The sequence below is a fragment of the Eretmochelys imbricata genome, chromosome 1 (genome assembly GCF_965152235.1).
Source record: "Eretmochelys imbricata isolate rEreImb1 chromosome 1, rEreImb1.hap1, whole genome shotgun sequence".
NCBI classification, from domain to species: Eukaryota; Metazoa; Chordata; order Testudines; family Cheloniidae; genus Eretmochelys; species Eretmochelys imbricata.
In genome coordinates, this window is record NC_135572.1 from 346,846,909 (window position 1) to 346,873,997 (window position 27,089).

The 27,089-nt window shown below is 44.0% G+C and overlaps 1 protein-coding gene across 6 annotated transcripts in view; it reads right to left on the reverse strand.

Moving 5' to 3' along the window:
- CELF2 (CUGBP Elav-like family member 2) overlaps positions 1-27,089 on the reverse strand; it is a 689,087-nt gene that overhangs the window by 90,818 nt on the left and 571,180 nt on the right. For all 6 annotated transcript variants that reach the window (XM_077836746.1, XM_077836712.1, XM_077836729.1 and 3 more), the window contains one exon: positions 21,452-21,534. In XM_077836746.1, the coding sequence (XP_077692872.1) occupies positions 21,452-21,534 (83 nt within the window). The remainder of the gene's footprint in view (positions 1-21,451; positions 21,535-27,089) is intronic.

The window sequence follows — 27,089 nt, forward strand, 5'->3', positions numbered from 1 at the left end:
CAAGGGGCTTAGAAGAGCTCAGCATGCTGAGAGTGACCCTCTATCTCTGTGGCTCTTAATATTGCTCACTCCCCAGTCCTTAATCCTTTCAAAATCCCTAACCCATCAATACCCCTCATTTCCCTGGAGCTCTTAACCCCATTCTTCCCATTTCACGGTCTCTCCTGTTACCTCTTCTCCTCTTGGGTCATCTGTCCCCTCTTCCCCACTGCTGTTTGTGTTTTATTATACCTCCTCTAGTCTCACTCCTCAAATCTCCTTGTTCTGCAGATCACCTCTGAAGAAAATATGATGTAGCTCTTTGGACGATTATGCCAAATGTTCTGGAGAGGTTTCAGAGAACTCCCCTAGGAGTTTACCAGAGTCACTATGTAAGCGGTTCCGGGGATGAAGAGGAGTTCAGATATCTCCACACACCCTGTGTTAACCAAGTCTGCCTACAGGGGAGGCTTCCTGGGGAGGCGGGAAATAAAGGGACCATGGAAAAAGCAGGGGTAGTAGAGGATGATCAGAGGGCCAGTAAGGCAAGAGGGGAGGAGAGAACTCAACAGATGAGAGAGTGGGCTTGAAAAAAAATCTCAGGATGGGGACCAAAAAAAGAAAATCCCAGGATTCTTGTTACTTATATAGACTTTTCCCGCTGCAGAACTTCATCAACAGTGTCCTAACCATGCAAAGGGTGGAACAAAAAGCAACAGGATTAGACAGTGACAGTTCCCAGGCATCTTGTGATTTCTGTCCTTTCAAGGTCAGATGCTTAGTTGGCATAAATCAGAGTAATTCTACTAAAGTCAGAGGTGATTTACATCAGCGGAGAATCCGGCCCTATCTTCGTATTTATAAAGGGGTGTGTGTGTGTAGGGGGGGAAGCCAGGTCCTAAAAGGATATCTAAATCATTTTTTGAGGGGAGGACTACGATATGTAGGCCTCTTGGGAAAAGTAGAATGGGGAGTACTGAAGACAGGGACAATATTTCAGAATGTGACAGATGTGGGGAGGCAACAGAAAGAGAAGGGGAAAACATAAGTGTAAGTGAATTGCCTAACTATAGCATAGGGAATATATTTCAGTTTTTCTCCAAGCTACTGATCCAATTAACCTGTGCTGTTAATTGGACTAGTAGTCCAAAGAAAATTGAAACTGCCCCCTCTACCTTTTATGATAGTCCTTTCCAGCACGTGAAAGTCATGGAAATTCTCCCCACCATTCCCCAAGAGAGAGAACCCTGCAAGAAATTAATCAGGCTCAGTGTTTTAAGAAAGCATCAGTTTTTCAGATTATTGTTCTTTATATATTATTTGTAGGACCATCTGCTATTTGCTAGGAGCTTTCCAAATACATAAGGATGGTCCCCACTCAGAAGAGCTAACAGTCAGATTTTCACATCATTTCATTGGTGACCCATATTTTGTTTGCCTTTGCCAGTCACCAATTGTCTGAGTCCACAGTGACTTTCTGATTAGGGGGATTTTCCTATCTAAGAAAATTGTGTAGAACCACTTGGTTTGCACAAAATTCATTTGGCAATATGCTGCCAATATTGTAGCTATGACTCAAGAGCAGCAGGCTCTACAGAGATGTACCTTCAGGGGAAGGTATATGTTAGTTACTAAACAAATTTGACATCCACCCAAGATGTTATCAGTAAAATGCTGCCTTTAATGCAGTGGGTGTTCATGTAAAACAAATTATTAGCTCTCTCAATATATAATGAATTTGTAAGCTGTAGAATATTCTCTGTATTAACTGCGGTAACCAACAATGACTAAAATAGGTTTGTTTCAAAGCCCACTGAAGTCAGTGGAAAGACTCCTCTTGCCTTCAGTGGGCTTCCCTGATTAGAGAAGCATCGTTTAGTGGTTGGAGAAAGGACTCTGATTCCCAGCACTGGCTTGTTTAGGTAAGTTGCTTTTTCCTCAGTTTATCCATCTGTAAAAAAGAGTCTAATATGTTGCTACCACACTAGTGTGTTGTCAGGCTCAATCAATTAATATGTGTAATGTGTTCATAAGAAATATCTTCCATTCACAAGTCCATAAGCCACATTCTTTGTTCTGTGTCTATAGAACACCCAGCACAAAGGTCTCCAGGTCCATGACTGGGGCTCCTAGATGTTAATGCCATACGAATAAAGAAAAGCTTTAATATATCCATATATGTGAATAGGGTTCGTGCACAACAAATATAGTCCCTGTCACAATGCATAACATCATTATGTTCTATTCGGAACACAGGAACAAGCCAAGAGCTTGTTTCAACAAGTTGTTTCTTTCATATGAGAACATTGACACTGCTGAAATTCAATGACTTTTGGAGGTTTTCCAAGTCAGTCATTTGAAACACACTATATTCCATTTTTTAAAATTCAAGTTAAATTGAACATGAACTTGAGTGACTTAAAATAATGCTGCGCTTTAAAATAAATGCATATCAAATTGAGATATATATTGAATGGTAAATACCATATGTCTCCCCAAACAATAGTTTGCATTTCTTTTGGTAAATATTCCTGATATTTTATTAAGCGTCTTGTAATCTACCTTGGATAAAGATACTACGTACCCGAGCACCTGGCTTAAAGCTAAACTAACAATCATTTCACTTAGCTGACCCTTGATGTAAAGGAGTAGTGTGGTCAAATCATCTGCAGACCTGAACTGAAATTCGTATTCTAAAGATCCCTTCCATAGTTTACCTCCCGCATTCTGCTGTTCTGCCAGCCACCTTTATGAATTAGCATATAACACTTTGTCTTCTTTAAAAATTATAACCTCACCCCCCCCACCTCCAGTCTGGTGGTTTTAGAAATGACAACTTCATTTCATAATGTACGCTCCCGTTCACTGAGTCCTCTCACTCCTTTCCACCCACCCATGCTACTGTGACTTTGGGACATAGGCAAGTCAGATAGAAGTACCTCCCTTCCTTAACTTCGCTCTGACATTTTCCCTTCATAATCAACTACAAACAAAAATGATTAACTGTCTTTTCTTCAGACAAATGAGCCTTTACAAAACCCATTCAATCCTAAAAATAATATCAACTTGGATTCTACATCTTGTTTGGAATAATGCCTTGGGGCTACATTATGTTATCCGTGCTTAAAAAACAAACCCATTAAAACATCTGAGCAAAACACCAGATATTGTTTTAACAGTGATATTTATTCATCTCATCGGTGCCAGCAATAACTTTTGTTGACATTTTGCCAATTGAAGTTTGCACTCCAATATTTTCTTCCTTCGTCACACTACTACGGCACCATCCATCCAAAGATCACAGAGCGCTTCACTAATCATCGACTGAGGTTCCCATAGTTCCCTTCGAGGTATGGTATATAATTATCCCTACTTCTGAAGAAAATGAAAATGAAGCACAACGAGGTGATGGCCAAAGTAATACAGTGAGTCATTGCCAAAGCGTGGATTAGAACCCCGGCGTCATTGCTCTGCCTATCTATGGTACTTATACAGCCCCTATGACCTTCTATAAATTCTTCACCATCTCTAATATACTGGTATTTAATGTATGAGGTAGGGTAGTGCAATTATCCCCATTTTATATGTGACACAGAGGAACTTAGGGTATGTCTACACTGCACGGTATGCCCAGGTCTGTGGGACCTGGGCTTGTGGACTTGGTGTTAGCAAGCCTGTGCTTGGGTGTCCACACTGCATGGTAAATCTGGATTTATAATTGCTTGGCCTGGTTCTCACAGCCATGCTAATGCACCCAGACCTTCTGACTCAGGTCTGTGGAGTGATCTGCATCTACTCTGCAAAATAAGAGGGTTTGGACCCAAGTCACAGCAGGACATGGACTCTGATTAACCCCGCCTAACAGTGTCCTAGAACCTGGGTGCTTGCTGACCCGAGTCACAATGATTTGTGTCTGGACAGAAGGGCCCCTGGGCTTAGTATGCAGTATAGCTCTACCCTCAGTGACTTGCCCAAGGTCACACAGGTAACCAGTGGCAGAGCAGGGATGTGAACCCAGGTCTCTCAAATCTCAGAACCAGTGGGTCATCATTCCTACAAGAACTATCACCACAAGGGCACCAGGCCTCCTTACTGCCATTGGGTAAAGTTTTCAAAGGTGCCTAAGTGATTTAGAATCCCAAGTCCCATTTCCAAAAGTGACTTAAGCACCTAGGAGCCTAAGTCTTATTGCATGCCACTCAGGTACTTTGAAACTGTACCCTGTAACTCCCTACTTGGAGCTATTATCTGTACCCATTAGTGGATTCATTGCATTTTCTCTTCACTAGCTAGTTTGCATCCCTTTACTGTAAAAATACTAGCATCACATGAGGAGAAGTGTCTCACAGAAAGGAAAAATACTGAACTTCACTAGAATCCGGAGACAAACAACTAAAATAACTACAGGGTTGCGGTATGCAGCAGTATGCAAGCACACTGCGATCTCCTTACGTGCCATTTTCAAATGTGTACACAACTGCCTGTTTTGCACGAGGAAAAGAACTCCTCATGAGTACAACTAGGAAACTCAGGCCATAACAACACCCCCTAATTTTTTATTCTCAAGCTCCGACCAGCCTTTCAGGCTTTGGCGTGCATTCCAAATCAATGGCAAGGCTGCTGTTTTCAATGAAGTAATTTTTGAATCACGTGAGTGCAAAAGGACCATGTTCTTGGATGGAAAACAGGGCTGGAGCAAAACAATCCAGGGGCCCCATGCCATAACATAGGGCTTACATAGGGCCTACCTACATAGGGCCTACCTGCCATAACATAGGGCTTACCCACGTCTCTACTCCTATAGCCCCCCAGAACGGCAGCAGAATGGAGTCCCTATGTTCTCCCCAGGAGTGGCAGTAGTTATTCCAGCAGCAGGGCATATACGCTTGAGTGAGCTGGATAAATCTGCTGCTCTCTTCTCCTTCCACATGCAGAGTCCTCTGCTGGATAGGCGTTGCTGAGGGCTCCCCCAGAGCAGTGGCTCTTGGCATTAACACCCCTCTGAGATGAACAGGACAGTTCTCCCTTTTCAGAGCTATCATTTCTGGCTCTCTGTAGACTCTGGAAGAGGACCCCCACACTGGTTACACTGGGGTCTCGTTTTCAACATTTTCCTTGCAATCATGCTGGCTAAAACCTTATTTTGCCTTTGCTCCTTAAATGAAAGCTGAGATTCCAGCCTTATCAGGTGACTGCAGGAGTTGAGGCACTAGGCACTGTCTTACAGTGCCTAGGCTCTAATCTGGCTGTGGGGAAAACCTCTCTTTTTCATGCTCTGAGTCCACAAAAACAGCTACATTTAATGTTACCAGTTTACCAAAGAGAATTCACTCTCAGGCTAGGAATAATCATGCGAAATTTTTAGCTCAAATAAAAGCTTTTTAGAAAGAAAAAAAAAACCCCACCAGAAAATAGTGTCTTCTTTTATGAAAGTTCCTGCTCAGCTAGGACTTAGAACATTCCTACTGTGACACAAAGATGCCTATCGTGTAGGAGCTTCATTTGACCATGTCACTTTGTTCTGCACTTTTCTGCGTAAGCACCTTTGTAACCAGCACATGGGGAAATCACGATGTGATAACTGAAGTGCAACATATCCCATACCTCAAGCTGCATCACTGCAAAGATCAAACTAACACTTTAAAATGAACGACAGGTGGCAAAAATGTGAAAGGTAGCAACATTTTAGTAGGGCAAGAAAGTATACCTCTGGACTCCCTTTTTTCAGTGACAACACCCCAGATCCAGTTGTCTTCTCCTTCATTTGTGACTTCTCTAAGTCTCTGGGACACAGCCACCTCCAGCCACTCCTTCTGTTTTGCACCACGGGGTTTGTTCGTCTTACCAGCAAACCTTCTGCCTGATTCGCTGTGCAGAATGAAAGGTCACCTTGGACCACTGGCTCACCTAGTCTTCTGTCAGAATGTGAAGTCTATTATTTGACTCAAAACTAAAATTCTAGCTTGTTTTATGATATTATATATGTACACATCTTTTAAAACATTGCTATTGGAAGTACTTAATATTTGCATTACAATATAACAGCAAGAACATCTTACATTTAAAGAATATGATCACGATAAGCCTAAAATAGGCAAAAAGATAATGTCCATTGAAATGCTTCCTTTCAAATTAGAAAGGAGGGCATGAAGGTTTATAGAAAGTCTTAGCGGTGTTGATGTGGACCTTCTGCACTTTTCACTTAGAAAAGGCGAGGAAGAGCTTTGAGCCAGGAACGCATTTCTTTATTCACAATTCCTGTTCTCCAGTGCAAATCAGTCAATCTTTCTCCTCATTAACAGCTGAATACTAAGGCCTGGTCTACACTACGAGTTGAGGTCGAATTTAGCAGCGTTATCTCGATTTAACCCTGCACCCGTCCACACGATGAAGCCCTTTTTTCCGACTTAAAGGGCTCTTAAAATCGATTTCTTTACTCCACCCCCGATGAGGGGATTAGCGCTGAAATCGGACTTGCTGGGTCGAATTGGGGTACTGTGGACGCAATTCGATGGTATTGGCCTCTGGGAGCTATCCCAGAGTGCTCAGTTGTGACCACTCTGGACAGCGCTCTCAACTCAGATGCACTGGCCAGGTAGACAGGAAAAGGCCCATGAACTTTTGAATCTCATTTCCTGTTTGGCCAGAGTGGCGAGCTCACTTGCACAGGTCACCATGCAGAGCTCATCATCACAGGAGACCATGCAGTCCCAGAATCACCGAACAACTCCAGCATGGACCGAACGGGAGGTACGAGATCTGACCGCAGTACGGGGAGACGAATCCATGCTGGAAGAACTCCATTTGAAAAGACGAAATGCCAAAATATTTGAAAAAATCTCCAGTGGTATGAAGGACAGAGGCTATAACAGGGACCCTCAGCAGTGCCGCATGAAAATTAAGGAGCTCAGGCAAGCCTACCAAAAAAACAGAGAGGCAAACGGCCGCTCCGGTTCAGAGCTCCAGACATGCCGCTTCTATGATGAGCTGCATGTCATTCTAGGGGGTGCAGCCATCACTACCCCAACCCTGTGCTTTGACTCCATCTAACGAGTGGAAGACAACACGGAAGCGGGTTTTGGGGGCGAGGAAGATAATGATGATGAGAAAGTTGTAGATAGCTCACAGCAAGGAAGCTGAGAAACCGGTTTCCCCAACAGCCAGGATCTGTTTATCACCCTGGACCTGGACCCAGTACCCCCTGAACCCACCCAAGGCAGGCTCCTGGACCCTGAAGGCAGAGAAGGGACCTCTGGTGAGTGTACCTTTGTAAATAGTATACATGGTTTAAAAGCAAGCGTGTTTAATGATTAATTTGCCCTGGCATTTGTGGCCAGTACAGCTACTGGAAAAGTCTGTTAATGTGTCTGGGGATTGAGTGGAAATCCTCCAGGGACATCTCCATAAAGCTCTCCTGGATGTACTCCCAAAGCCTTTGCAAAAGGTTTCTGGGAAGGGCAGCCTTATTCCGTCCTCCATGGAGGACACTTTACCACGCCAGGCCAGTAGCATGTAGTCGGGAATCATTGCAGAACAAAGCACTGCAGTGTATGGTCCCGGTGTTTGCTGGCATGCAAACAACATCCGTTCTTTATCTCTCTGTGTTACCCTCAGGAGAGTGATATCATTCATGGTCACCTGGTTGAAATAGGGTGGTTTTAGTAAGCGGACATTCAGAGGTGCCCGATCCTGCTGGGCTGTTTGCCTGTGGCCAAACAGAAATCTTTCCCACTGTTAGCCACGCGGTGGGGGGAGGGGTGAAGCCATCATCCCAGAGAATTGTGTGTGTGTGGGGGGGTGGAAGGTGGGGGGTTAGTTGGGTTTCTGCTGCACATGAATCCGGAAACCACAGCCCCTCCTTTTAAATTGCCAACCCATTTTTAATGGCCAGCCCAACGGCTACTTCATATGGAAATGAGGGCACTGCTGTTTGAAACCATTCCCACATGTTATGAAGGTTAAAGAAGCCAAAAGACTGTGGCTTACCATGGCTGCCTGCAAGCTGAATTCTGCTGCCCGGCCCTGTGTGAGTGATCTCTCACACCAAACTGGCATACCCTCAATAAGAGGCAAAATGCGACCTTGTAATGAAGGCACATGTGCTATGTAATGTTAACAGCAAGGTTTACTGTGAAAGAGTCTACCCATTGTTCTATAAAATGTTTCTTTTTAACTACCACTCAACCTTTTTTTTCCCCTCCACCAGCTGCATATGTTTCTCCTTCCCAGAGGCTAGCGAAGATTAGAAGGCGAAAAAAACGCACTCGTGATGAAATGTTCTCTGACCTCATGCCGTCCTCCCACACTGACAGAGCACAGCAAAATACATGGAGGCAGACAATCTCAGAGTGCAGGAAAACACAATATGACTGAGAGGAGAGGTGGTGGGTTGAAGATGGTAGGTGGCGCCAGCTGGCTGAAAGAAGGCAGGAATCAATGCTCAGGCTGCTGGAGGATCAAACTCATATGCTCCAGCGTATGGTTGAGTTGCAGGAAAGGCAGCAGGAGCACAGACTGCCACTACAGCCCCTGTGTAACCAACCGCCCTCCTCCCCAAGTTCCATAGCCTCCTCACCCAGACGCCCAAGAATGCGGTGGGGGGCCTCCCAGCCACTCCACCCCAGGGGATTACCCAAGCAACAAAAGGCTGGCATTCAATAAGTTTTAAAGTGCTGTGTGGCCTTGTCCTTCCCTCCTCCACCACCCCACCGGGTGCTTCCCTCCTCCACCATCCCTCCTGGACTACCTTGGCAGTTATCTCCCTATTTGTGTGATGAATTAATAAAGAATGCATGAATGTGAAGCAACAATGATTTTATTGCCTCTGCAAGCGGTGATCGAAGGGGGTGGGAAGGGTGCTTAGCTTACAGGAAAGTTGAGTGAAACTGGGGGTGGGGGGCGTGCTTCCATCAAGGAGAAACAAACAGAACTTTCACACCATAGCCTGGCCATTCCTGAAACTGGTTGTCAAAGCTTCTCTGATGCACACCGTGCCCTCTTGTACTCTTCTAACCACCCTGGAGTCTGGCTGCGTGTAATCAGCAGCCAGACAATTTGTCTCAACCTCCCACCCCGCCATAAATGTCTCCCCCTTACTCTCACAGATATTGTGGAGTGCACAGCAAGCAGTAATAACAGTGGGAATATTGGTTTCGCTGAGGTCTGAGTCAGTAAACTGCGCCAGTGTGCTTTTAAACATCCAAATGTACATTCTACCACCATGCTGCACTTGCTCAGCCTATAGTTGAACAGCTCCTGACTACTGTCCAGGATGCCTGTGTACGACTTCATGAGCCATGCATTAAGGGGTAGGCTGCGTCCCCAAGGATAACTATAGGCATTTCAACATCCACAACGGTTATTTTCTGGTCTGGAAAGTAAGTCCCTTCCTGCAGCTGTTCAAACAGACCAGAGTTCCTGAAGATGTGAGCGTCATGCACCTTTCCCGGCCATCCCACGTTGAGGTTGGTGAAACTTCCCTTGTGATCCACCAGTGCTTGCAGCACCATTGAAAAGTACCCCTTTCAGTTTATGTACTCGCTGCCTTGGTGCTCCAGGGCCAAGATAGGGATATGGGTTCCGTCTATTGCCCCACCACAGTTAGGGAATCCCGTTGCAGCAAAGCCATCCACTATGACCTGCTCATTTTCCAGAGTCACTATCCTTGATAGCAGCAGCTCAGTGATAGTGCTGGCTACTTGCATCACAGCAGCCCCCACAGTAGATTTGCCCACTCCAAATTGATTCCCGACTGACCGGTAGCTGTCTGGCGTTGCAAGCTTCCACAGGGCTATCGCCACTTGCTTCTCAACTGTGAGGGCTGCTCTCATCTTGGTATTCATGCGCTTCAGAGCAGGGGAAAGCAAGTCACAAAGTTCCATGAAACTGCCCTTACGCATGCAAAAGTTTTGCAGCCACTGGGAATCGTCCCAGACCTGCAACACTATGCGGTCCCACCAGTCTATGCTTGTTTCCCGGGCCCAGAATCGGTGTTCCACGCCATGAACCTGCCCAACTGACACCATGATGTGCACATTGCAGAGGCCCATACTTTGTGAGACGTCTATGTCCATGTCCTCATCACTCTCGTCACCGCACTACAGTCGCCTCCTCCTTGCCTGGTTTCGCTTTTCTTGCAGAGTATGGTTCTGCATATCCTGTTGGATAACACGTGAGGTATTTATAGTGCTCATAATTTCCGCAGTGATCTGAGCAGGCTCCATGTTACCAGTGCTAAGGCGTCTGCACTGAAAAAAGGCGCGAAACGATTGCCTGCCGTTGCTCTGACGGAGGGAGGGGCAACTGACAACATGGCTTACAGGGTTGGCTTACAGGGAATTAAAATCAACAAAGGGGGTGGCTTTGCATCAAGGAGAAACAGAATGGCCCCCTCAAGGATAGAATTCAAAACCCTGGGCTTCGAAGGCCGTTGATTTCACGGAGGGAGGGAGGAAGGGAGGAGAAAATGAATACAAAACAAATCTGGTTTATTTCATGTTTTGATCCACTTCATCTATCCTTATACATCTTGCCGGCGGCAGACGGTGCAGTACGACTGCTGGCCATCGTCATCTCCTGGGTGCTCGGCAGAAGACGGTGCAGTAGGACTGCCGGCAGGACTGAATCACCCTGAGACGAGACTTAAAAGGGAAATGACCTGGCTGAGTCACTCCCATGTTTGCCCAGGTGCCCCTGACCGACCTCACCGAGGTTGGCTAAAAGAGCACCCTGGAGTACGGTGACAATGGCTACCAGTCATACTGTACTGTCTGCTGCCAAAAGGCAATGAGCTGCTGCTGTGTAGCAATGCAGTACTGCGTCTGCCAGCACTCAGGAGACATACAGTGACGGGTATGATTGCCGTGGTATGGCATCTGCACGGGTAACCCAGGAAAAAAGGCGTGGAATGATTGTCTGCCATTGCTTTCATGGAGGGAGGGAAGGGGGTGCCTGATGATATGTACCCAGACCCACCCCCAACAATGTTTTTGCCCCATCAGACATTGGAATTTCTACCCAGAATTCAAATGGGCGGCGGAGACTGCAGGAACTGCGGGATAGCTACCCACAGTGTAACGCTCTGGAAGTCGACAGGTTGCCTCGGTATTGTGGACGCACTCCATCGACTAAATGCACTTAGAGCATTTGTGTGGGGACACACACAATCGACTATATAAAAACGCTTTCTACAAAAATGACTTCTATAAATTTGACCTAATTTCATAGTGTAGACATAGCCTAAGTCCCTTCCAGATTTATTAGAAGGTCTTACATGGGCCCCCAAACTACCTTGGAATGTGCAAGTTTATAAAACAATTTCAAGGACTAGCCACAGTTTTTAGCCGAAAGGGTTTTTGAATGAATGACATTCTAGGGTCCCAAGTCTCTAGACTGGAGTATATTGAAAAATTCACCTAGGAGTCATGGCTAATTGCACCCACATTCATGCAAATATCTGTTTATCAAGATGTCAGCTGAGACTTTCTGATCAACAGGGCTGGATTATCAACAACATCTTTCCTCTCAAAATGTTTTAGAAAGCTGGGATTCTGCTATTGACTTTACATGGAAGTCGTTCGGGTATAAGGATGATGCATGGTAGTATAAAACTGAAAACCAATTGATCAACAAATAGATAGACAGGAGCTGATTAGCCAGATTTGTACTGTTAAACTGTTCTCATTAACCAATAATGTGTATTGTATTTGAAAATCTGACTAATAAGGGCCAACATCAACTCCCCAGCAAGGAACTGCAAATACTTTATTTATGGATTTATCTGTGACCACAGAAGTTACCAAAGTTTTCTTACGATTTTCTCTTATCCTTGCCTGGGACTAAAACAGAATGGGGCCAAATCCTCAGCTGGTGTACATGGGCACAGCTCCATTGAAACCAATGGCATTATGCCTGTTTATAACAACTGAGGATTTGATCCTTAGATTCTATTTAACACCCCACTGTATCCTACTGAGCTTAAGTTTTACTAATTCTCTTTAACTGTCAAATACTGTGTCAAAATGAAAGTCATCAATGTTAGTACAATACTCTACAATGGCAAAACATTTTGATATTCTATGAGGACAGGAATGTTACTGCATTCTTAAATTATACACAGACACCAGAACACACCTGTAAAATTACCTACAATCCACTGTGTAGGTATATAAAGTTACAAACAGCAGCAGCAAAAAAGTGTATATTAAGAAGTCAAGTAACCTCATAACTTTCTGTTGTGTAAACCCATTCTCCTACTTCCTTGATGTCTCTCTATCATATCTAACGCACCTTATCTGATCTTTCTTTGTGGCAGGTAATATACATTTTCCATGTCTTTAACATAGGGTTGCCAGGTGTCCGGTTTTTGACTGGAATGCCCGGTTGAAAAGGGACCCTCGCGGCTCTGGTCAGCATTGCTGATTGGGTTGTTAAAAGTCCAGTCGGTAGTGAACTGGGGCTAAGGCAACCTCCTTGCCTGCCATGGCACCACACAGCTCCCGGAAGCAGTGGCATGTCCCCACTCCAGTTCCTACGCATAAGGTAGCCTGGGGCCCCCGTACACTGCCCCTGCACCAAGTGTCGGCGCTGCAGCTCCCATTGGCCAGGAACCACAGCCAATGGGAGCTGTGGGGCAACGCCTGCAGATAGGGAAGAGCGCAGACCCCCTGGCCGTGCCTCTGCATAGGAGCCGGAGCGGGGACATGCCGCTGCTTCCAGGAGCTGCTTGAGGTAGATGCCACCTGGATCCTGCACCCCAACCCCCTGCCCAGGCCTAATCTCCCTCATGCCCTATGAACCCCTTGATCCCAGCACAGAGCCCCTTCCTGCATCCCAACCCTCTCATCCCCAGACCCACTCCAGAGACTGCGCCCCCAACCAGAGCCCTCACCCCCCCTGTACCGCAACCCCCTGCCCCAGCCCTGATCCCTCTCCCATCCTCCAAACCCCTCGGTCCCAGCCCGGAGCACCCTCCTGCACCCCAACCCCCTAAGCCAGCCCAGTGAAAATGAGCGAGTGAGGGTGGGGAGAGCGAGCGACGGGGGGCAGGGTCTTGGAGAAGGGGTGGGGCCTTGGAGGAGGGGTGCAGCAGGGGGCGGGGCAAGGGTGTTCCGTTTTGTGGACCTAGAAAGTTGACAACCCTACTTTAATATTCTCTGCTCAACTAAAGTGTGCTCTCCACTCTCTCTCTGAAAATAGTTCCCCCTTACAAAAAATCCAACGGGCAATAATAGCAAGAAATATAGAAATAAATCTTGAGGGTTTTTTGGTTATTCTTTTAATAAGTTCCAGCTGTGAGTGATATTTAAAGAAACTTGTGATTAATTGGTTATTACACTGAAACATGATTCTAGAAACATCTCCACATATTTCTTCTAATGATACTCTAATATTAATTAGAGTCCCCAATGAAGTGATTAGACAGCAGAGTGAGTGCAGGATGTTGCTGTTGAGAGCAGGCATAGTAAAATGCGTTGGGCTGGGCATATATCTAGGCTCACTGACAATCGATGGACTGCAACTGTCGCCAAGCGGTACCCAGGGGAACTGAAATGACCACTCAGCCGAGCTCCAAAGAGATGGCAAGACTTTATTGTGAAAAGACATGGCCACACATGGAATAGGAAGGCCAGGATACAAGAAGAATATAAAACGTGTTCTGATTGGCGCAATCTATATGAGGGCTGAAGGACTCATTGATCAAGGTGATCAAGGTGAATACTTTATTGGCAAAAGGGGAACTATCAATGTGTAATCAAAACTAACTTTCTTCCCCCCCTTTAATATGTTTACAAAGCCCATGTAATAATTTGGGTTAGGATCTGATTCTGAATGTGGTCCACATATGATATTCCCAAAGACTGAACCCTCTGATTAGCCTGAAAAATGTGTTATGATTTTTTCTTATATACCACACATAACATATAGTATATGCAAATACTTGTTTCCTTACTTATTTCTTATACAGGAAAACTCCCTTACATTTCACTAGAATCTTTGCCTGTGCAAAGACCACAGGGTTCTCTCTCTGTATTGTGTTTTATGGGGCAGACCCTCAGCTACAGCCAAAGAGCACAGTTCAAGGAATGCTTGCACAAGTGGCATAAAGTTTAACTGGCCTAGGGAGGATATCCCCAGTATAAGCTTGATCCTCTGATGGCATAAAACTAACATGAGGGCTTGGACATTGTTCACCCTCCCTGCAGCCAGGGGTCACATTACTGGCTATGCACTGTCCTGGACCTGCAACTGCTTTGTGCAGGCGGTTTCCCCTGCACAAGGTTAAAGCAGCAACCGGGATGCTGCAACTTCTATCAGGCCACTAGAGGTTGAATGAAAAAAACAGCCGAAGACTGTCGTGGTCCACAGCCATGACCCGCTGTTATCTAGCTACCCCCTCTTTTGCTTGCCAGACTGTCAGCAGGGAGGATGAGAGGCAAAGGAGCCTCTTTGTCAGCTCTATGCTACCCGTTCATCCCCCTTCCCATCGGGGTCATCCTCCGTGGGTCAACAAAATTTAGGGACAGATTTCACCAATAGTACTATGCAAAGGGGCCATACCACATGAGCTGGGGTTATATCTTCATACCTGCAGCATGCACGGAAAATCCTAAAAATGAAACCAGAATCACATAATAGAGGAATTATTAATATAAACAGAGCATTTAAATACATGGCCAACTTACAGTCGTTCTTAAATACCATCTCTTTCTTTTTCAACCATATTTATTTTTGCATATATGGCGAGTGAGGATTGTGTGTTCAAACAACCAGACAAATTTCTTATCACAGGAATTGGAGATGGGAAGAATCTATTTGGTCATCTAGACTGTCCTCAGGCCAATGTAGGTTTATTCCCTACAGTATGATTTCTAACATTTTCCCAACTCAAGTACCCTTAAGGATTGGGCTTTCATTTAATTTCCTTTGGAAAACTGAACAGATCCCATTTTCCCCCGATAGTCACTAATTTTTCCTTCATGTAGTTTTATTCATATTTTATAATTTTATCCTCCCCTCTATGCATCATCAAAAACAATTCTTTTCCCTCTCTCTTGCTCTTATAGATATAAATGCACCATCTACACCAAGGCTGCCGTAGACGCTGGGGTTGCTGTCCCACAGAACAGCATTTTAACACTTTGTTTTTAACACAGTCTTTGAAATAAACACCCCAGGCAATACTCCAGCACATTTTACTTGGAGGTATTGTCATGATTTGGCCACAAAATAATATTAGTTGCTGTCTAGCGGATACCCACTCGAGCGATGGTCTAGAACACAAACACCAGCTACTTTCAGTCATTAAGATCATTCACACTTGAATGAAAATATAAAAGGCATCGCATACTTTGAAATTCTACATGACGCTGTAATCTCACTGAGGGATTCTAGTAACAGTGAGAACCACGAGAGTGTTTTGTTTAGGTCCACAAGTGGAACTGCTACCTTCATTTATCTACATTTTGGAGATACGTTCTTTTTAAATCATGGTTAAAAACATCTCTCTTCTCCTGCTTAATGTTTTATCTTCCCCCTAATCTCATCTCCTGTATCTCAGGTTCTGTAGTTCTGAATCAATAATAAGGATGTACATATGCTTTTAAAAGATCATTACAGACTCCCAAGGATTATTCCTTTCCTTGCAAAGCTTCTTTTTGCCCTGTAAGAGTATTTTCCATCAAGTGAAACAGGCACCTGTTTCGGCTGTAACTGGTGGGGAGGGGGTGGGGGAGAGGGGTGTCCGGTGTGTATGACAGAGGTCGATCTGTTTGTAAGACTCTCTGGCAGATTGTAAATTCTACTTGCAAATTGTTCTCTCAGAAGAAAAGTTGCTTTCCCCGCCCACCACGCTGAGAGACTGTGCATCTCTGAAATACAGTGGAGCAAGAGCTGGGATTGATTGCAGGCTGGTTTAACGCCACTCCTAATGACAACTTGTGAAGATTAGGAAGTTGTCAGAATCAGATATCAGCAAAGGCATGGGATTGCTTTGTGAAGTCAGTTTGAATTAATTAATGGGTAGCTTCCCTTTGATATCACTTTGATATTTGGCTGCTGCTGGATAAAAATCAACCACAAAGGAAACTTCATTGTGTTTATCATTGCTTAGGATGCTGTTTAGCCAACTGTTTTCTGTATCCACTGGTTGCCTTTTTAATTGTCCTGGCATTGTGCATGAGAAATAGGCTTTTATTAATCAATGGAGCTGTGGTGGCATGCTTTTCAGTGACTGCTCCTCTCCACTGCTGAAAATACTTACAGAATATATCCTGGGAGCAAAGTCATTAGGAGATTGCAGCAGTGCTGCAAGTGAAATGATGTACAGCTCCAGAATAAGACAAAACACCAGACTCGGCATTCAAATATATCCTTGTATTTCTTTTCCAGATGAAAAGCATTTAAATCCTTTAATGTTACTGCTTTTTATTTATAGAAAGTATGTAGTGATGACAAGATGTGCACCCTGACAACACACCATATTGGGCTGGATCCTCAGTATGTGCAAAATGGAGTTGTTTACAATAGAGCTACATTGATTTATGTGCGCTGAGGATCTAAACCCATAACCAAAACACTGAACTAAGCAATATTCAGTTACAACCCCCAGTTGTTCTGAAATCTCAGATCTCCAGAAGCACATCGAGCTATATCCTCGGCTATGTTTTTGGGATGGGCATCCACAACACAGCCTCCTTACTGCTGGCAGGCCAATTCTGACATTTCTTTCACTTTTTTCTTTATCTGAAGGTTTCAGACGTCTACGGAGACCATCCCATAAACAGGGTTGTACTGAAGACAGACCCTTTCATCCAGAAAAATCATAAAAAGGGCTTTATAGACTGCATGGGACATATAAGGATCACCGGACAGTCACTGAAGTATAGCAGTGTCGCAAAACTCTGGGTGGAACGTAGCAGTCGTTCAGCACTAGCAACATTACACAAAGATTTTTAGCAGCGGAAGTGAAGATTAAATCCTTCTACTGAATTTGGAGAGGGAATATTTAAGTAGGCATGCCATAATTACCCCAAATTGTAGTTTAAAGTAGGCACTGGGATTAACACACTTGCTTTTTTCTGAAAGTGCTGTCTTTAAAGTGGGACCTTGGGTGACTACTAAGTGGTTGTGATCTAGGTTTTACTTCTTAGCCAGTATATAGCATCTTCAACAGCACTGTGCTCCCTAGCAACTTGCTGTAGCACTGTTTCATTACTGGTTCAGACGGGAGAGCGCCAGCTACTGGATCACTAACACGACTAACATGCAGCACCCTGGATTGCCCTGGGAGGTCTCCCTCACAAATAATAATCGGACCATATTTCATGAGATCTGATGAGCACACGGTGCAGAGTGTCATAGCCAACGAGATGGACATGACATAGGAGAGCCCTTTGAAAAAAGGCATATTGCCTGGCAGACCTGGTCACAATAAGTGTGTTGCACATACAATATAAAACCCCCTTGGCAGTCTGGGGTTGTGGGTGTGACCACTAGGCCATGCTTCCCAACCAGACCCCGAGTGGGGACCATTATAGGGCCTAACAGACACTGCTACCGAAGTTCTCCGATCAGTAGTGCAGGGATGCAAGCATGCCTAGAGTGGATCACCCATAGGGACGCTACTCAAAGAAGAATTAGGTTTTCTACTTTTTTTTTAAAACCAACACTTCCACATAGAAATAAATAACTTAAAAGTAATTAGAATTTTATAAATTGCATCCACTATGGCCTTTCTCCATGAACTAGAATAGTTTGTGATATAATTTCTAATATAACATTTGTTCAGAAGTTCAGAGTCATTGTTTAGAAGATGTAAATACTATTAGTAATGTTGACATCAAGACAGAGTAAGCAACAGGAAGTTTATCTGTTTTGCTGATATGCACGGAATATCAACTTCAGCTTGTATTCCTTTGACACTGTTTTTTGTTCTCTGTCAAGAGAAGATACTATCCTGTAAATGGTACCTAAAAACACAAATTTATTTGGATGATAAAAACTCCATTATATGACAAGGATTTTCATAGCTAAAGGAAAAATGATACTAATCAAGAGTAGAAAGAAGCTATTGGATCCTGGCTTATGCTGAAAATGTTTGACACAATTATATATACTGGTACATATAAAAGCTTTTACATGATTGTATCCTCCTGAATATGATTAAAACCAGAAAAGCCTTGAGATGTCAGCTGGTGCTATGTTCTTCTTCAGCTTCCTTTTTTGTTGTTGCTGTTAAAAAAAAAAGTCTTGGAGTACATGATTAACTTATTAATTTCATAATACAAAGGAAATTTGGTTAAAATAGTGATGCTGCAACTTTAAATTACAGAACTAGCTTGGTATTTAATGAGAGATTTAGCACAGCGGGGTTTCTGTTAAATTAAGTTGTGCCTTCACATCACAGTGGGAAAACAGGTGTATATTGGTTTAGAATTATGGAAATGTTGACTAATTCCAAGGCTGGTAATCAAACAGCAAGGCACCCTGCAATATTTTCTTCCAAGAATCTGCATTTAATCATTTATGTCTGGTCCCATTTTCTTCATGTCCACTAAAGGGCTGAAACTCAAAGGAGTAGATGCAACATCAATGTTTTCATCTCTCTGCTAAGGATGTGGTTTACCAGCTAAAACTAGACTACAAAGAGCAGAGTACAGTGCATTGCTAAGATAAGTTGAAATGGATAGTGGAACATACAGCAAATGAATGTAAAACAAAGCCCAAGCATTAAGAAGCTTTTTCTGGTTTTCATATGGGGCCCAATACAAAACCCGCTGGAGCTGATCCGAGTCTTTCACTGTGGCCTTTGGATCAGGCCTTCATTTAGAGGATGAGACATAGGAAGCACAAAAGCAATACAATTAATCCAAGAACCTAGAGATTCTTTTAGTTGCAGGAGATGTCTTTTACTACTGAACCGCACACAAACAAAATCTAGTATCACAATGAAGCAGGATGAGGCACAATGTCAAGCACATACTGGTCCCAATTCGCCCCTGGTGCAAATCCAGTCTGGTGCCCAACAGCAACTGGAGGTGGTTCCTGTTTGTGCAGAAAGAGATTAGGTGCATGTTCAGCCATGAAATCTGTATGCTGGTTCCTTCACATTCAGTAGAAACTGCTAATGCAGCCTGATCCAAAGACACTGACGTTAATGAGATTCTTTTCAAAATCTTCAGTGGGGACTAGATCTGGCCTGCAGTGAAACTGGGCTGGATCTCCAATTAAAGGGAAGTAGAACCCAATGTTCTCAGTATGCAAATTGCAGCTCCAGAAAGAGTGAATCTTGCTGACTTACAATGAAGTTGTTTTGTGAAAACACTGCTTCAGTGTAACAAGGTGCTAGAACCTCTATAAAATATTAGCATGCAGCATATACAGAATATAGTAGAATAATGTGTGCATCCAACACTGGTGATGAATCTATGCTTGGATTATTCTATTTTCCTTTAATAATTAGGTGCAACTTGTGCTCTGAAAGTAAAATCCAGTGTTGCCCCAGCACTTTGAATCATGTAATTATGTGATAATCTCACCTTTCATTTTTTGAAAAAAAGGTAAGTTTCTTACACTAAAAATTGCAGAGAAAAACGTGGAAGTGTGACCCCTAAAGGTTGAAAAACTAGAAGGCAAAATTAAACAAAGAATCCAAAATCTATAGTTTTTAAAATTTTTGTGATTTTTGAGCCAGTCTGATGTTCTTTGAATGCTTGGCAACATTGATAAAAACAGTCCAGACACCAGCCCCACAATGACTGTTGAAAAAGAAGCGGGAGATGCAAATTGCAGCATTTAGCTACTGGCCCAAGTACAGAGCCGTGCAGAGCTGAACCACACATGAGAGGCTCAGGGAAGGATTGTGTCTCTCTGAGATGTCTGGCATGCAGGCTGAACTCTTTTTGTGGATGGAGCAGGCTGCATCAGCAGCCCCCAGCGGGGCTGGCCCACACTCCAGCCTGGTGCTCAGGGAGTGTGGGGAGAGGCACATGGCCCCTTTTTTCTTCCTGCTCCATTTAGGGCACATTCTTGAGCTTCCTCATAAGCTGGGAGTGCAACTTTGACAGGTCTTTCTGTGGGCTGCACAAAGAGAAAGGAGGCTCAACGGGGCAGCCCTTGGAGTCTGAGACATGTTATACCAAGCAACAAAGCTTTTCATTTATTTCCCTGTATCTGGGCTAGAACTTAGAGGACTTTCTAGTACCCTCTCCCTCAGTGGCTTCCACGTAAAACTAAAGGAGGATATCCATTCTGCTATTGCAGGACTTTTGTGTCATAGCTATTTCACATTTAGATCATCAGATTGGCTTAAATATTTAGCGGTGACACCCTGAGTAAGTTTCCCAGACCTGGACAAGAGCTCTGTGTAAGCTTGTCTCTCTCACCACAGAAGTTTGTCCAATAAAATATATTACCTCACCCATGTTCTCTGTAGTTCATTTTCCCTGGTAAATTCCATGACTCTCCCACCTGTACAAGGTGGACCAGCCAGATCCTTATTTTTCAAACACATGGAGTTGAATTCACATGCAGCACATGGGAGCTAAAGAAGAGCTTTTTTGCCATGTATCTGTTAAATCAAGTGGTGTGGAACCTATACTTATCAACAAGAGCTATATTTTTACTGTGCCTTTTGTCTTCATTTCTGTTTGGAACCTTACACTGCAAACAAGTACTTGAGTTTTTTATTCCACATGTGACCAATACGCAGCTGTATCCAACAGAATGATGTAAAATACTAAACTGACCTATTGTTTAACTCCAAAAACTTGTGATTATCAAGTTACTACCTTGAAACGTGATGATTATGACTGTAATTTAGAATTTAAAGATTACTTGTTATGTATTACACACATAAGCAACTGATCACTAGTACAACTGTATCTATTATAACTGTCACTGTAATACATTAGTGGTTACAGATTGCTGAAAAACAAAACAAAATGGGAGAGCATTTTGAATACAATTACATTATAATATTTTCTAATGTACGTCAGTACACAGCCATCGAAGTAACTGTTGCGTATTGTTTAGAAACCATTATGCCTATGCTGGCTACATTTGGTCCTTTTCCGCCCTTCCCCCTCAAAAAACCAAACCAAATCAAACCAGACACTTAGGAAAAAAAGAAATCCTGGTGTGTGAAGTTTTGTTTTCCTATTTGCCTTCCCCCCCGCCACCCTCCCCTCCCCCCAGTCTTAGTCCACTTCAGCAGCCGCTGCTACCCAGCAGGGATCACTATTATTTCCAGCCAGGGGACATTCTGTATAAGAGCAGTTTTCTTCCACGCTAATGCCATCGCTACTGGACTGGCCAATTGGCATAGCTACTGTATGTGAATTATCAGGTCAGCAACCCTCCTTCGAAAAGACCAAAGTCATTTTTGGCACTAACAGCCTATAACTAGCCTCTTCAGAAAAGCAGCTATTTTGTAGTGCTAAAGTGATTAGGTTCAAAAAGAAAATGTACTCACCCCAGGTAAAGTTTTAATATTGTGCAGTGCATTCTGTGCCTCAAGTGCAGCTTTTCTTGTATAAAATGTTACGAAACAACAACCTAAGGAGAGAAATGAAAAGACATTACCGACAATAGTTTGTGAGACTACAATAGGGGAAAAAATGATTGAATGATGCATTATGAAGGCTGAAAATGTGAAGTATAATGAGACTGCATGAATGCTCTGAATCAGAGGAAACTTGTATTGTTTAAAATAAAATAATAAATAATAATAATAATAATATAAAAAAAGCCACCGCCACATGTTGTATCTATAGCACGCCTACATCCTTAGCAGGCTGTAACCACTTTGAAATTAAGTTAACTAAAATCAATCGACCCCATAGCGTAAACAAAGTTATATTTTGTATAGGTTCTCCATTAAAGTAGGATTATAAACAGCTTGCAAGCTCAGAGCAGTAGAAATTTACCAAAGCAGCCCGGCTAGAAAAGTGGGCTTAAAAAGCACGACCTTCCTGAAAGAGACATATACAGGAGCTAAGCTTTTCTGATAAACTACAATTATGCTTCCTAAGGAGGGTTGGGGATAGGGCACTGTGAAACCTGTGATTAGAAGTGCCTCAGTTTAGAGAAGGAATTCAATGTGCCTTTTTAGGGACATTGGAGCCTGCTGCTATCGGTGGATGCTGTTTGACAGTCCTTTAGCTGCATCTTTCCCCGGTCTTAGGTAGAGGAATGGATTTGTGGGCAAATGCGACTTAAAACCACCATAGCACCCTACCCTTTCCCAGGGCTGCGAGTTCTGTGCTGTGCCTCCAAAAGGCAAAGCACAGAATCTCACCACTGGATTCAATTCCTAGCTCTGCCATAAAACTTCATGTGTGGCCATGAGCGAGCCAGGTAAGTGGTGTGCTTCAGTTCCTCAGCTGAATTTGGATCAGTATATTTACATATCATATAGGGATGCATGGTGGGAGGGGGTTATAAAATTCTTTGAGATACTAGGATGAAAGGTGCTACTAAAGTGAAAACCATTATTTGTATAGATCAAGATGCTATACTTTGTACTAGAGTTTCAGAAGACCATCAGCTATACGCAGGCAGCTGCAGAGGATTCAGAGGAGCTTAGAACAATACCCAGAGTACAGAAGAAACTTCCTGGCTCACAGACCTCAATACTGCGTTCCTGCTCCTTGGATGGCAGAGATAAGGCAAGGCAGGGCAGAGGTAAGACATTTAGTCCTTTGGGTGGTGAATGAGAACTAGGATGTTGTCATAAATATAAAGGGAAGGGTAAACCCCTTTGAAATCCCTCCTGGCCAGGGGAAAACTCCTCTCACCTGTAAAGGGTTAAGAAGCTAAAGGTAACCTCGCTGGCACCTGATCAAAATGACCAATGAGGAGACAAGATACTTTCAAAAGCTGGGAGGAGGGAGAGAAACAAAGGGTCTGTGTCTGTCTGTATGCTGCTTTTGCCAGGGACAGAACAGGAATGGAGTCTTAGAACTTTTAGTAAGTAATCTAGCTAGGTATGTGTTAGATTATGATTTCTTTAAATGGCTGAGAAAAGAATTGTGCTGAATAGAATAACTATTTCTGTCTGTGTATCTTTTTTGTAACTTAAGGTTTTGCCTAGAGGGGTTCTCTATGTTTTTTAATCTAATTACCCTGTAAGATATCTACCATCCTGATTTTACAGGGGGGATTTCTTTATTTCTATTTACTTCTATTTTCTATTAAAAGTTTTCTTGTAAAAAACTGAATGCTTTTTCATTGTTCTCAGATCCAAGGGTTTGGGTCTGTGGTCACCTATGCAAATTGGTGAGGCTTTTTATCCAACATTTCCCAGGAAAGGGGGGGTGCAAGTGGTGGGAGGATTGTTCATTGTTCTTAAGATCCAAGGGTCTGGGTCTGTAGTCACCTAGGCAAATTGGTGAGGCTTTTTACCAAACTTTGTCCAGGAAGTGGGGTGCAGGGTTTTGGGAAGTATTTTGGGGGGAAAGACGCGTCCAAACAGCTCTTCCCCAGTAACCAGTATTAGTTTGGTGGTGGTAGCGGCCATTCCAAGGACCACGGGTGGAATACTTTGTACCTTGGGGAAGTTTTGACCTAAGCTGGTAAAGATAAGCTTAGGAGGTTTTTCATGCAGGTCCCCACATCTGTACCCTAGAGTTCAGAGTGGGGGAGGAACCTTGACAGATGTTGACTGCATCATACCCCTTGCTGCTTACTAAGATGGTGGGACACCTGGTATTCCAGTTTCCATTCAGTCATAGAATCATAGAATATCAGGGTTGGAAGGGACCTTAGGAGGTCATCTAGTCCAACCCCCTGCTCAAAGCAGGACCAATCCCCCAACTAAATCATCCCAGCCAGGGCTTTCTCAAGCCTGATCTTAAAAACTTCAAAGGAAGGAGATTCCACCACCTCCCTAAGTAACACATTCCAGTAACATATTTCCAGAATGTGGAAAGTAACACATTCCAGGCTTCACCACCCTCCTAGTGAAAAAGTTTTTCCTAATATCCAACCTAAACCTTCCCCACTGCAACTTGAGACCATTACTCCTAGAGACCATCTGCTACTTTGGAACCCCCTTTCAGGTAGTTGAAAGCAGCTATCAAATCCCGCCTCATTCTTCTCTTCTGCAGACTAAACAATCCCAGTTCCCTCAGCCTTTCCTCATAAGTCATGTGTTCCAGTCCCCTAATCATTTTTGTTGCCCTCCGCTGGACGCTTTGCAATTTTTTCACATCCTTCTTGTAGTGTGGGGCCCAAAACTGGACACAGTACTCCAGATGAGGCCTCACCAATGTCAAATAGAGGGGAAAGATCACATCCCTCAATCTGCTGGCTATGCCCCTACTTATACAGCCCAAAATGCCATTTGGCCTTCTTGGCAACAAGGGCACACTGTTGACTCATATCCAGCTTCTCATCCACTGTAACCCCTAGGTCCTTTTCTGCAGAACTGCTGCCTAGCCATTCGGTCCCTAGTCTGTAGCGGTGCATGGGATTCTTCCGTCCTAAGTGCAGGACTCTGCACTCGTCCTTGTTGAACCTCATCAGATTTCTTTTGGCTCAATCCTCTAATTTGTCTAGGGCCCTCTGTATCCTATCCCTAGGAGCACCCGTGGAGTTGGCGCGTAAGATGCCACTTTTGGCTGGTTAAATTTAGAAGCCCTTTTAGAACTGGTTGCCGCTCGCGGAACAACCAGTTCTAAAAGGGCTTGTAAATTTAACAACCGGTTCTAGCGAACCGGCTCCAGCTCACCACTGCCTATCTGAGCATTTCGCCCTCAGAAGTTTGGGGAAATAGAGATGCTTCCTCTCTCAGTTTTTGTCCTCCATTTCTCGGACATTTTGGTTTTTGCCATAGTACTCTTTCTGGTGTGATGGCAGTTTTGTTTTGTTCGTTCAAATATCTGGCACCACAGCCAGGGCATTGTGGCTGATGTTATTAGGACATTACAGACCTGGGAAGGTTGACTTTTGTGCTCCATTCAATGTCTCTTCTTGGTATGTAAACAACAGTGTTTGTGTTACTGTAAAAGCTGTTACCAACAGAGCTCAAACAGCTGTTGCACCAAAATAGTGAAAGTATTCTTTTTATTTTTCATGTGTTAGCGATTGTACAGTTTCTCTACAATCAAGAAGATGCAGTCCCACCTGGATTTACCTCAGAGTTAAACTAGTTAAATGTTGGTCTGTAGTAGGCAGTCACGGTACCTTCCGCATCAGATACTTTCAAAGTTGCCAACCCCCAGAATGGACCTTGACAGTTGCCCTGACCTGAGGGATTTTCATTCAGGCTTCCAGTTACTTGGGGTGCAGAGGGTTTCATCTTGAGGGACTTACAAAGTACCCTCTTTCTTTTAGATAGGAATAATCCCTCCCTAGATATCTGCAGGTAACTCACATGACTCTGAGCTGCCTTCAGAGCCAAGTACTGAGGTACAATCCTTCATGTACAATCGAGAGGCAGGAATTTTACACTGAATCCATATTCAAATCCAGGTCTGCTCTGTGGAATTACAGCAGTTCAAGGTGGGGCCACCTATTAGTGAACTCCTCTTGAAAATTCCCTAAACTGAGGTGTAAAATTTCCTCTGGGAGTGTGTGAACTTTTGCTAGTCTGTTTTTCTCTTCACCCCCACCCTTCTCAGCAGATCTATTCAGACTCAATCATTGTCAACTGTGGTAGTTCTGCCCAGTTGTCCATTAGAGATGATTTTTTTTAATTAAAAAAAATGAGTTTAAATAGATGTAAATAATTGAAGCATTTCATCTTTGGGCCTTTTTAGATCCACAAGTTTTAAGGCCAGAAGGGACCGTTGTGACCATATAGTCTGACCTCCTACCTAACACATTTCTATGCTGCCTCTTACACTGCTATCGTCTCCCAGTTTTTGTTCACAAAGTCACTATCCTCTCCTCTTACAGATACCCCTTAAAAACACTTTTCTTTCGTGAAGCCCACAAGTAGCAAGCCCATGATAATTTCCCAATATGTCCTGTCTTGCTGTGTTCATCTTTCAGATGCAAGTTCTTGGAACCAATGCCAAGTATGCGCCTCTAGAGGGTCTCAAACTTTTCCACACCTGGTGTAATAGGTTCCCTTCTCTGCCCTTTGGAACACCACAAACAGACTGGATATTCCGAGTTGATAAGGCCCAGTGTGGTGTTGATTGAGTCCCCTCCATCCAGTACAACCTTATGCAGCAAAATACAATTGGAAGTAAGGCTATGTCTAAACTAGCACTTTTGTCGGTATAATTTACGTCGCTCAGAGGTGCAATAAAACACCCTTCTGAGCGACATAAGTTACACCAACAGAAGCACCAGTGGGGGAGGCTCTCTTGCCGACATAGCTACCACCGCTCGTTGGGAGTGGATTAATTATGTCAACGGGAGAGCTCTCTCCCATCAGCTTAGAGCAGCTACCCGAGTGATCTTACAGCAGCGCAACTGCATTGGTACAGCTGTGCCACTATAAGCTTTCTAGTGTAGACATGCCCTAAATTTCCCCCATGACCTGCCCTCCGGGAAGGGAGAGGGAAAAATCTCACTGTCCTGAGACCCTGCATCCCATCACCCTGCCTTCCTGTCCTTAGTGTTCCCAGCTGACAGGATGATTGCTCTCTGAGCATCCATTCCCCAATTAAATCCACTCCAGGGAGTGGAATATGTCTGCACTGCAAGACTCAAGGCAGCAAGCCTCAGAGCCCAGGTCAACTGACTTGGGCTCCCACTAATGGGCTAAAAATAGCAGTGTAAACATTCAAGCTGGAGCCTGGGCTCTGAAACCCAATGAGCAGGGAGGGTCTTGGATCGCAGGCTCCAGCCCAACGCTGAACATCTACACAGCTGTTTTTTGCCCTGTAGCACAAGCCCAAGTCAGTTGACTGGGGCTCTGAGATTCATGGCCATGGGCTTGGGGGTTTTTTGCAGTGTACATGTAGCCATAGTGACCAGAATGCTGGGTCAGCTCTCGACTCCTAGCACTCTGTCCCACTTGGATAACTCCAGGATTCCCTTCCCTTCCACCTGGGATTTAGGCTGGGCCCCACTCTCATCTAGAAACATGGGAAGGAGCATAGCAATCATGGATCCTCTGGCATCTGTTCATAACCCCACGTCGAGAGCCGATGTAT